The sequence below is a fragment of the Chrysemys picta genome, chromosome 5, assembly GCF_011386835.1.
Source record: "Chrysemys picta bellii isolate R12L10 chromosome 5, ASM1138683v2, whole genome shotgun sequence".
NCBI classification, from domain to species: Eukaryota; Metazoa; Chordata; order Testudines; family Emydidae; genus Chrysemys; species Chrysemys picta.
In genome coordinates this window covers 94,229,709-94,241,712 of record NC_088795.1, presented here as the reverse complement: position 1 = coordinate 94,241,712, position 12,004 = coordinate 94,229,709, and the positions used below count along the sequence as shown (strand labels likewise).

Below are 12,004 nucleotides of genomic sequence, written 5' to 3'. Positions count from 1 at the left end.
TTATATGAATGCGAACGAAGAACCTTTAAGTTTGTGCCCACAGCCTCTACACAGGGGAGTTACAGCACAGCACTCTGGTGCTCACTGCTATTCACACCCTCAGAGCTTGAACTGCGGGGCTGTGTAGACATGCCCCAAGTCTCCATGTAGATAAGCCCTATAAGTAAAAGAATGAAAACTACTTACTGGAATAATTCAGGACATATGTGAAGAGGACAGAAAAAAAAATCTTAAGTGTCAGGCCAGTAAGTCAGGGTGTTCTGAGTTATGGCTAGAAAAGAAGAGCCATACTGAACTGTTACGTTTAAACAGAGTAGATTACAATCTAGGTAGAAACCCTGTACACAGTGCAGTCTTTGTCAGTTATAGTAAAGGAACTGGAAGAATTTTTAACCCAGGACAGAAAATCTTAAATAAAATTTGAAATAAAATGTAATTGTCTATAATGTCACTTAAGTATATACAATTTTTCATTATTTTAGATGTTTTACCTCTTTAATTCCACATGGCTTTGGTTTGAACATGTTATTTAATAAATAATTAGTCTATTGTGAGATTAAAGTAGCAACCACTATCCATACTCAGCAACTTCACTATAAGAATGTCTGAGAAGATTTTTACTTCACAAAACAGGAATTGAAGAATATGTTTGTAATCAATGGGATTTACTTCAATGACAAGTTCTTAAAAGTTGTTGCAATACTGTAGATATTTATTTCATACACCATAGATTTAATCTATTAAATACACAAGACTTCCTAAATTTGAATACATTTATGACTGACAGTTGCTTCACTCTTAATGTTAAATTCTGGAGATGAGAATTCTGAAACAAAACACTCCAGTTTTGCCAGGTTCTTTGAAATCCAAACCCACATTTGAATATAGTGGGATCTGTGTCTAGAATGGACCAAACTAGAACCCAAATTGCTAAGTCCTGATCCTGCAAATACTGAAGCTAGTTCACAACTTGACTCATCTACAAAGTCCAGTTGACTTCAGCAGAACTACTCACGGAAGTAGTGTTATGCATACACTTAAAATTTTGCAGAATTGAGGGATTTAGGATGTTCAGAAAATACAGCATGATTTACAAGAGCTACAGTGTCTTTAACATGAAACTTAAAACATTTTTTAAAATGTTGACAGATAAACAATGTGGAAGAATTTTAATATGATTGGGGTGTATACATAACCCCTACATTTTTATTTCAAAGTACTTACTTTGCCAGAAGAAAACTTTAAACATAGTTTTATTTTAGCAAATACATGCTTGTTAAAGTTAAAAAATTCAATATTTTACATTAGAAAACTTCTATCTGTCTGAAATACACCAGCATATGATTTGGTGTTTCTATTAGAAATGCAGCATTTTGTTTTGCATTCAGTGATTTTTGGTTCAAGATTTCTATTGTCAAAAAAATTTGTTCACTTAACAACAGTGGCATCTAGTGGTCATTACTGATGTCACAGTCTGATGGGCCAATTAAAACAATCCAAAAATTGTGGTTATGACAGTAGATCAGGGCTGGCCCACAACATTTTGGCACCTGAGGCGGGGAGCTCAAATGACGCCCCCATGCCCCCCTCAACACTGTCTCTAGTGCCCTGCATTGCTGGTGTAGGTCTTCTTCAGGTATAGTGAGGAGTTTTGGAATATCATACAACATCCCAAATATACTGCTGTGTTCCTTGAGCTGCATGAAACGTTCTTCAACTGACTGTATTGCACAATCTAGCACCTGGTTAAAGAATTCAACGTTGAATTGTTTGGGGTCTCTTACAGGATTATCCCGTGCCTCGTAATCAAAATGTCGTCTTCTTTGGTGGCTCTTGTATTCTTGAATGGGTGGGAAAATAGCTTCACTGTGAAGTTCCTCTGCCAACTTCTGTGCACTCTTCAGAACGTTTTGAAATCTCTCATCTGACCAGTAAGACTGTAGGTATGACTTTGCTTTGTCCAGTTGTTCCATTGCTCTAGATATATCAAGGTCAACACCTGGGAGTCTCTTGCTTACAACATTTATTTCAAACAGTATGTCATGCCACAACACTAAGCCACACAGAAATTTGAAGTTATGTATGTTTCTGGTGATTCCATTTCCCTCTGCCACTGTTCTCCCATGTACAGTTCCTGTCACAGCATTATCCTCCATAATGGCAACTATGGCATCATCTATCTTCCACTCGACTTTCCCATCATGTGGCACTCAGTGGTTTCAGTGTCAGAGAGGATGTTCCTAGATGTTGCTTCAAAAATTGCCATCGATGAGTTGATGCAGGGAAAAATACATAGATGATTTGAATTACATTAAAAAATTCAGCAGCCTCACTAGAAGCTGATGCTGTATTTGACCACCAAGTTCAATGAATGAGAACTGCATGGCACAAAAAAAGCTCAAGGGTTTAACTCTTGGATCCGTGTCTGCACCCCTCTGTTCTTTCCTCTCATGTTGGCACCATTATTGTAGCCCTGACCTCTCATGTCAGCTTTCGCAATTCCTGTATCTTCCAGCTTTTTAAGAAGCAAATTTGTCATACCAGCTCCTATAGTATCAGCAATGTCAATACATTCTAGAAAATGCTCTCTGACAGTCACCACTGCAGGGACATTTTCACTAGGTTCTGTTGTTATTACAAAATGCACCATTAAAGTCATTTGTTCCGTATGGCTGATGTCAGGCGTGCAGTCCAGAATAACAGAGTAATATCTTGCCGACTTCAGATCTGTCACAATCTTCTGTTTGACTTTTGTTGCCAGTAACTGTATAATCTCATTATGAATTGTTTTTCCAAGGTAGTGGTGTGTGTGCATTTCTTGGGTTGTGACTCTTCTTAGATGCTCCTGGAGTACAGCATCAAACTCAGCCATCAGCTCCACAATTTTAAGGAAGTTTCCATTGTTTGGTACATACAGCTGATCTGAAGTGCCACGCAGTGCTAGGTTTTGGGTAGCAAGCATTCTCACAATGGCAATGAGTCTTTTCAGAACATTTTGCCAGTAAAGAGACTCTGGTGCAATCTTCTCTTGATGCTGATCATCTATGGTGGCCTTTAACCTTAGTCTCATCTCAAGCTCTTTCCACCTATGGAATGCTCTCTGGTGATTTGCTGCCTTCTCATGGCACGCCAAATTTCTAGCCAGATTTTTCCAGTCCTTTGTTCCTGTAGAACCCAATGTGGCTGGAACATTAGACTGGAAGAGTTTGCAACAAAAACAGTATGCAGCATTCTGGGTTTTTGAGTACATAAGCCATGGCATCTCCACTTTGTCACCATTGGGGATTTCACAACAGTAACGTGTTGGATGAAAACTTCTATTTTCATTGTCAATTGGGAAACATGAAGTTTTTCACTTGCTGTGGCCCATGCAGTACACGGAAGTCTCTCAGACTACTGCTCAAGTGAGTCCATAGTCCTGGATCATCTAGACTTAAGGAACTAAACTCAGCAGCAGCTGTTTCTTGCGCCTCCACCACACTCTTCTCTGATCTACACTTTTCTTCAGGAAGGTACATGGTTACATCCATTTGAGATGGAGATATGGATGCTGCAGTAGTTGCCAGGTCACCTGCACTCTGACTAACTGGAAGGTCAGGCATCTCCTCACCACTCACATCCTCACTGGGGCCGGAAGGCTCACTGTAAACATTTGTTTCTGTGTATCTCAGGAGAGCTCCTTCCTGCTTAGATAGAAAAGCTTCCTTTGTTTTCTTTCTTTTTCTGAATGCTGTCCCAGAGGGGCGTTTTCTTCTTTCACTCATGACTGCTGTTCTGTGCCAGCTGTAGTGGCTCTCAACACTCAATTGAAGGGGACAAATAAGCAGGGTGGTAGCTGGGCCTGAGAGAGGGAAGATATCAGCATCTTAAGGGCCTAACTGGCTCCTACTAATTCACGTGACTGCCTGTTCTCCTCAAGAGGGTTCAGGGAAGCAGCAGGAAACAGGAAGCTCCCTGAGAAGCTCGTGTTAATCAGTCCAGGCTCCTGGGGGTGCTAGAGGGGTACATAAGAGGCTCCTCCTCCTCTCTCTCCCTGTAGGCTAGCTCCTGCTGCTTTCTGTTATTCCCTCTAACCTTTTCTCCTGCCTGCCTGTTATGTGTCTTGTGCCCTCCTTCCTCCAGCACAGCACTCCACCATCTCTGTGCCTCTAGAGCAGAGAGAATACATATGCACCAGCAGCAGACACAATTTTCTACACTCTGGGTCCTAGTGGCGCCTCCGGTCCCCGAGTCTGGCACCTGAGGCGGCCGCCTCAGTTTGCCTCATGGTAAGGTCAGCCCTCCAATAGATATCCACTTTTCTTCACTAAAACACATCAACACCATAACAGTGATATCTGGCAGCTGCTTCATGTTACTACCACTGAACCACAAATTGCCCTACTGTAGGTAACATCTCATACCCTTCTTCAAATTGTGAGTTTTGTTAATTAGACTCTTAGAGTAAGCCATTCAAGGCAGGGATAATCTGTTTCTGAAATGCTTGTACAGTGCCTAGCAAAATAGGACTTGGTCCTGTAAGTGCTGCAGCAATATAAATAATAAACTACATAATATTATTTTACTATAGGGTTTTTTTAAGGTTGCCAAGCCAAGCACTAAGAAGTTAGGAAATGCCAAAATTAAGATTGGTGAGGTAATATCTTTTATTGGACCAACTTCTGTTGGTGGAAGAGACAAACTTTCAGGCTTCACAGAGCTTCTTTTCAGGTCTGCAAAAGATAATCAGAGTGTCACAGCTAAATACATGGGTTAGTGGGTGACAATTATTGTAATGAGCTGTAAAATTATGGTGTCTTTGTTTAGACTATGATTTTTAGTGTCCAGCAAAGTTATGAATTTAAGTTCCCAGACATGTCTTTTGAAGGAGTTGTGCAGGTTTCCTTTGAGGACGAGGACTAATAGGTCAGAGATGAAGTGACTGCTTTGTGAAAAGTGTTTGCTCATGGGTGATATGTTATTTTTGTCTTTTATCATTTTTTCTATGAGTTAATTTGAGAGTGTAGTAATTGTCTGATTTCACCCACAGTTGTTTTGGAGGCATTTGATGCACTGGATGAGGTCCACCACAGGTTGTTATAGGCATGTATAGGACCCAGGGACCTTGAAAGGTGTGTTGTGGGAGGTATTGATCATTGTAGCTGTGGAAATATGTCTTTGGGTTTTACATCTATTGTACATCTACTGGCAGGGTGTGGTGCCCCTTTGAGTTGGTGTGTCCTGGTCTGTGGGGAGCTTGCTTCTGACAATGAGGTTGGTGAGGTTAGAGCTTGTTTAAAGGCCATATTACATTTATAGTATAACCACAGTTATGAACACTAGAGTTACAAACTGACCAGTTAACCACACACCTCCATTGGAACCAGAAATACACAATCAGGCAGCAGCAGAGACCAAAAACAAACAAACAAGTACAGTACTGTGTTAAACATAAACTACTGAAAAATAAAGGGAAAGCAGCATTTTTCTTCTGCATAGTAAAGTTTCAAAGCTGTATTGAGTCAATGATCAGTTGTAAACGTTGGAATGAACAACCATAATGTTTTGTTCAGAGTTAGGAACATTTCAGAGTTATGAACAACCTCCATTCCCAAGGTGTTCGTAACTCTGAGGTTCTACGGTATACCTATGCAGATTTCAGAGAACCAATACAAATGTTACCAAATGTTTCTATATTTATATAGTGAATGAGAAGAAAATTATAAAAAATTATAATATGCAGTACAACTTTGCATGACTATCAACATATTATAGTATGTAGATTAAATGCACTTGTTTTTACAACGTTACATAAAGGATAATATAAATAACCCATTAGCAAACATTTTATATTACCGATATTTATTATTTATTTTGCTTTAGGGCCTAACATATACCAGCTATTTTCAAAATACAGAGGAAATACAAATACACAGTCCTTGTCCTGAAGGGCATACAATTGTAAAAGACAAAATGATTGATAGGTTTATATTGTAACATTTTCACTGAGATTAAATATCAAGACACTAATTTTATGTATGTACTTCATAAATATAACTGCAAGCCAGGACTGAGTAGCATTTCCTAGCATGAAAACGATAATATTTATGCTCCTTTCTTATTCCTGAGTCTTCATCTTATTTTTTTCTTGACGTTTACTGTGTATGTGTATTGCCTAATAGGAAACAAGTGATGTTTCTTGACTAAGTAATACCTTATAATAAAGGGCCACATCATCAAAGATAAGAGTTGAGGGCACTCGGTACCTTGCAGGATTTATCTTTAACTGCTAGTGGCAGTCCCCAGTGTTTTATTCTAGTGTTGACACTCCAGATTTATTTATCTAATTCTTCTAAATCTGAGAATTCAAACTGCATAGTTGATTTCAGTATTTTCTCAACCTGTGTCAGTCGTTTTTTCAGTTTCTGCTGTGTGGCATCATACTCAGCCAACAGCCTGGCAAGCTTTGTTTGTAAGTTGTCCACTGCTCCTTCCATTTGAATGACCTTTTCTTCAATGTTTTTAGGGTCACTTCCTGTATTTGCAACATTTATATCCAGTAACCCATCCTTCAGCAAGATTTCCTTACCTTTCTCTTCCAGCAGGGCCTTTGCATCTGGGTACTCTATTAAAGCCTCCATGAGGTCATCTTTAGATAGACAAAATAAGTCTGAGTATCCAATGCTTCTAATGTTGGCTGTTCTTCGATTGCCAGCTTTGCTGCCTTTGATATTAAGGATGCTAATCTCCCCAAAGTAGCTGCCATCACTTAGAACCACAAATTGTGTAATTCCATCATCAGCTACTACAGCAAGTTTACCTTCTTTGATAATGTACATCTCTCGTCCAATGTCCCCCTTTCGGCAGATGTAATCTCCTGGACTGTAGACTTGAGGCTGCAGTTTCAAGACTAGTTCAACTAACAAGCCAGCTTCACAATCTGCAAAAATTCGAACTTTCTTTAATGTGTCCAAATGAACACTGATTGCGATCTCTGCTCTTAATTTATCTGGTAGATATTTTAAAACTTCTCGTTCATCCACTGCTTTTTTATTTGTCCACAAGTAGTCAAACCACTTAATAACTCTTTTTTCTATTTCTTTATTCACATTTCGAAAGTGCATATATTGCTTGATAGCATCAATCCTTCCTTGAAACTCTGCTCTGGCTGCATTCATATTGGAGATCATAGAACCAATGTTACCAACAATAGTAGCAAAGATCAACACCCCAACCAAGAAGTCAACAACCACAAAGAAGTACTCAGAATCCTTTACAGGAGGAGGTGTTTCCCCAATAGTGGTCAAGGTCAGCGTCGACCAGTAGAGGCTATATACATATTTTCTAGCCAGACGGGCAAATTCAGGATCAGAGGTGTTTGGATAGACCCATGTGTCTGTCCCAAATCCAATAGCTTTGGAGATAGAATAGTACACACACGCATTCCAGTGAATAATAATCACTATATACATGACAAGAGTGGAGATCCTGAAGATATTTGGATAGTTTGTCCTTGTTTCTGTTCGCTGGAAGAACTCAAACATACGAGATACTTTAAGTACTCTGTTTATTCTTAATTCTGGATAGTTCAGACCTAATTTAAAGTACAGTAGATCAGTTGGTATGACTGACAGTAGATCTAGTTTAAATTGTAAAGTTCCTGTATATTTCTGTTTAAGTTTAAGTTCTTCTTTCACCAACAGACCTTGCTCCAGGTAACCTAAAATAAAATATAAAATCTTTAAAATTATTTGACTTTGACTTTTTTGTTGCTTTATCATCTATTGCATTCTGTTATATGTGAATGTCAAATTAATCTTTAAAATTATTTTGGCTATAGAGTTTCTGGCCATACATACTTTTCCATCTTTTTATCAAGATGCATAGTTTTAACAGCTATATATTTTAATTGGATTTTAACTTTAAGGCCCTATGTTGAATTTTTGTAGATAAGCAATCGGGGCCAAATCTTGGACCTAGACGACTTGATTAAGCAGAGCCTGTACTGCCTGGCCTGGCTGGGCTCCGTGGAGTCTTATGGAAATCCTGAAGGGAGGAACCATCACCCATGGTGGAAGTGTCACACTTACAGCCTCCCAAGTCTACCCTCTTCCTGCTATGGTTTCTGCTGCCCTAGCACCTAGTAACCTTCATGGCCCTTGTGTGGGAGAGAGAGAGTTAGAGTGAGGACAGTGCTCATGCATGTGCATTCCATTCCTTGTTCACCCACCCCACCCCCAAACAACTCTCCTCCTAGGGTAAGATTTGTAAAAATGGATGCATAAATATAATGAAGCTAACTGGAGCTGCTGGGGGCTCATCACTCTTGAAAATCAGGCTTCTGATTTAGGTGCTTAAATATGGAATTAGGAACCTAGTTTTAACAACACATTTTTGAAAATCTTGATTCTAACTCGTACAGAGAGCAAGTGGATTCTCTGCCTTGTCCTGTACTATGTGGTTCTCAAGTTCAGCCAGCAAAGGTTGCAGCTGGCTTAAATGGTGGCAAGAGGTTTATATATTCCTTACTACTGCATAAATGTGGTGCAGGGTTTTAGCCACATGGTATATCCTGGTTTGCAGTTCATAAGCTATGTTCATTACACCTGGGGTAAGGAGGTATAATTTTATGTTTCCTCCACCAATATGACCCCTTGCACACCAGGGATTCACCACAAAAGAGGGCAAATGGTTCCTCCTCCCTAGGGATTTTCTTCTGTTCTTTTAGAAAATGTTTACAGCTTGGATTACAAAGATATTTTAAAATTATAAAGATGTTATAAAATCTTATAACAAAGGGAAAAAAGATAAAAGTTCTAGCTTTAGTTTGATTAGGCAGTATATATAGTTTGAGTATAGTTTCAGTGACTGGGGCTTTCTAGGAGTTTTGTCAGTGGCGAATACAAATCAGCACATCCCTGCCATACGTATAATGTTGTTCTCTATATACCACTTCACATTTCCTGCCAAAGCCCTGTTTTAGCATAAGCAGCTGGACACTGCCCTCCTTTTTCAGGCAAATTCCCGTTGAATTTCAATGGCAGTTGTGCCTAAAAGGGATTGCTGGATTGGTCTCTGCTTTATGCAACATTTAAATTAGGACACTAAAGTAGATTACAGATAAATTTATGTCTGATGTATAAAACATGATGAAGTACATCACAGAATATAAACAAGTGTGTGTGTCTGTGAAATATTTGAAGTGTGACTCTAAAACTGCAGAAATTATGTTTGCAATGGAAGGACTTCAGTTCCTTTCTGCTAGAAATCAGGATGACCTTGTACGTCAAGATATATTTCAGTGTGAAGTCATTCTGGCCTCCTTTATTGAGGGAAAATTGCCAGCAAGATACTTCTTTACTTCATCATTTCATAGATATAAAGTGTAACTGGAGAGTCAATTTAACTGGTCCATTCCAGGAGAGGGCCAATTCTTCTTTAATTGTTGCATTTGGCCCCTAAATCATATACTGATGGGCACCTTAAAGTCCTAACACAGATAAATGTAGATAACTAAACAGTGAGTACATCTACCTGTTCTTGTCCGTACAAACATATCAGCAATATAGATTATATCTGATATATAATCAAAAATGAGCCACATTCCTAAATGGTCGTTCTGAAGTTCATCAAAACAGGCTCTGGATCGGAAAAGAAAAAAAGTACACAATTGAAATAGTCCCAATGAGATCAGTAATTAATACAGTAAATATGCCATATATTCAGAGGCCCTACAATTTTTTTTATGTGTTCTTTAAAGGATCTCTGTCATGCTTGATCAAACTTTGGAAAATGTAATATTTTTTATCAAAACTTTTATAACATAAAAACAAGTATTTACAAAGTATATTTTAAAGGCTTTGTGGAAAAACCTGTTTTCAGATCTGCTTTCAGAAAATGTTTACAACTCAGATTATAAGGATCTTTTAAAATATTTAACTAAGAAAAATTAATTTGAGTAACTGTAGGTGGAGCTGATAGCTATGCCAATGGTTAAGATTGCCTAACACTTTCCTTTATAAGATCCTGTTTTATGTTGCTTATAATTTTGCCAAACCTCAATTAATGTATATGCATTTCATTACCAGGCAGCGTAAGACTGATAAAATATTGAAGCATCAGACTGAAAAATATAATGAAATTAAGTTAATGAAAGTCCTTTATTGAACTGGACAAAAGACATGATGGAAAGAACTTTAGAGATTGTAAATAAATGTGTGTGATCTCTGCTATTGAGCCTAAGAGTCTGTAGACTGTATTCAATACCAGACTGAAAGGATAAATACAGTAAAAGTACTGGGTCAATACATTATTTTTATCCATTCTATCTGATAAAAACAAGGCTTTCCTTGTGGCAACCAGATATGAGGATTTCATTACTTTAATGGGGAAAGAGAGGATAGGGGAAAATGCACACTGTTATACATCACCTAGCAATGATCATGGTCCAGTTGTACATGACAGGTAATGTGATGCAAAACAGCCAGTAATAATACAAATTTCCTGATGGATCAATAACAAAAAGATCTTTCTTCTCCCTGAGCAGTAAGCAGAAAGGAAAGGGAATATTAGTGAGAAACTTATAAAAATGGAAATGGGTTTTAGGAACCACAAAAGATGTTCCATGGTTACTAACATATGCTGGTCATTTAGTTTAGTAGGCAGTTCATTTGTGTAAGAACACCCTTAAATTCAAATTAGCCTCCTTGCTGGAATTCCTGGATAAGAAACTAGTTGGTGAACATGATTTGGATACTAGAACCTAGGACACAAGGGAAATTAAATTGGCGGGCTTCAACACAAAGTCATAGTGACACATGTAGTTTCAACCTTTTTCAAAATAATCTGTTTCACACCAAGTTAATTTTCTTCTTTGTAGAATAAATGAGACAAAGCATCTTTGCTTCATCTTTTCAGAAGGAAAATGGCTATGTGGCCATTAGTATTTGAATGCGTTGAACAGATCATGCCTTCAGTATTAGGGAAGTCTAAGACTGGTTGTGAAAGATGAAACACTGCAAAGGATTGCAAAAGAAACTAAGGAACCTAGAGCACTTCATTGCTTTACATTCTTCCTGGCCCCCAAAATTCTATTTATTTACAAAGTAAAATGCCTAAACATACTATTGTGACAGATTTTCGTTATTAATTTGCTTGGGCCCAGAGTTGATTAGGCTGGGACTACAGGATTTTTTGGGGGGAGGAGATGACGAGGCACACCATGTATTTGAATTTTAAAGCTTTATTGATAAAATAATAAAATAACAGCGGAGAGTTCTGGAAATGCTTTTATGTTATTTAAAGGAAGGAAGAAAGCATTAATGCCCCAAGCTTTAACCTACTTTTATATTTATACCACACATAACCCAGACTGGCCAAGTCTAGGTGTAACGTTAGAAGAAGGGGGGAAGGGGTGGACGGGGAGTGCTGTCCTGGGCCCAGGTCATCCAAGAATCCGCTGTGTGTTCCGAATTGCTCCAGCTCTCAGGAGGGTTTTTAAGTCCTGGGTTTTTTGGGGGTGGTGTTATTTAGGGCCCTCTGTGCCTGGTGCTCTTTGTACCAGTCCCAGTTGGCTTGCTGTGGCCTTTTTGGCTGCCCAAAACATACCGGCTCCAGGGACGCCCGGCACGGCGCCCCCCTCTTGTTGTTTTGTTTGTGTTTTTATACTTTGCTGGTTTTTTTTTTTTTTGGTTGACCTTGCCGGTTTGCAGGTCTGGTCAGTAGGATTCTTCTTTCTTACAGCTGCTCGGAAAGTGTTTAAGCCCTTGTCTTTCTTGGCTCACAGTCAAGCCTTGGCTGTGAGCTGTGTCCCTGGGTGGGCGAGCGGGCGGGCTGGCTGGGCCCAGCTTTTATTTTTGGATTTAGCTAGCTGGAGCGTTGAATTGATTTGTTTTTTGCCTTTTTTTATTTTATTTTTTTGGGGCTTTTTGTACCTGCTAAAAAAACTTCCACTCCCCACTCACACACCTTTGACCCTCCCAAAATGCTTTGCAATGCTTGCAACAGCGTTAGCCACATACAATGC

At 38.8% G+C, this 12,004-nt stretch overlaps 1 protein-coding gene across 13 annotated transcripts in view; it reads right to left on the bottom strand.

Annotated features, from left to right (window-relative positions):
- Positions 1 to 632: 632 nt before the first annotated feature.
- The window catches only part of CNGA1 (cyclic nucleotide gated channel subunit alpha 1), a 122,916-nt gene continuing 111,544 nt past the window's right edge, over positions 633 to 12,004 (bottom strand). For all 13 annotated transcript variants that reach the window (XM_042841863.2, XM_065598079.1, XM_065598086.1 and 10 more), the window contains 3 exons: positions 10,410 to 10,517; positions 9,514 to 9,620; positions 633 to 7,699 (listed from right to left, as the gene is read on the bottom strand). In XM_042841863.2, the coding sequence (XP_042697797.2) occupies positions 6,315 to 7,699; positions 9,514 to 9,620; positions 10,410 to 10,517 (1,600 nt within the window). In that variant the 3' untranslated portion in view covers positions 633 to 6,314. The remainder of the gene's footprint in view (positions 7,700 to 9,513; positions 9,621 to 10,409; positions 10,518 to 12,004) is intronic.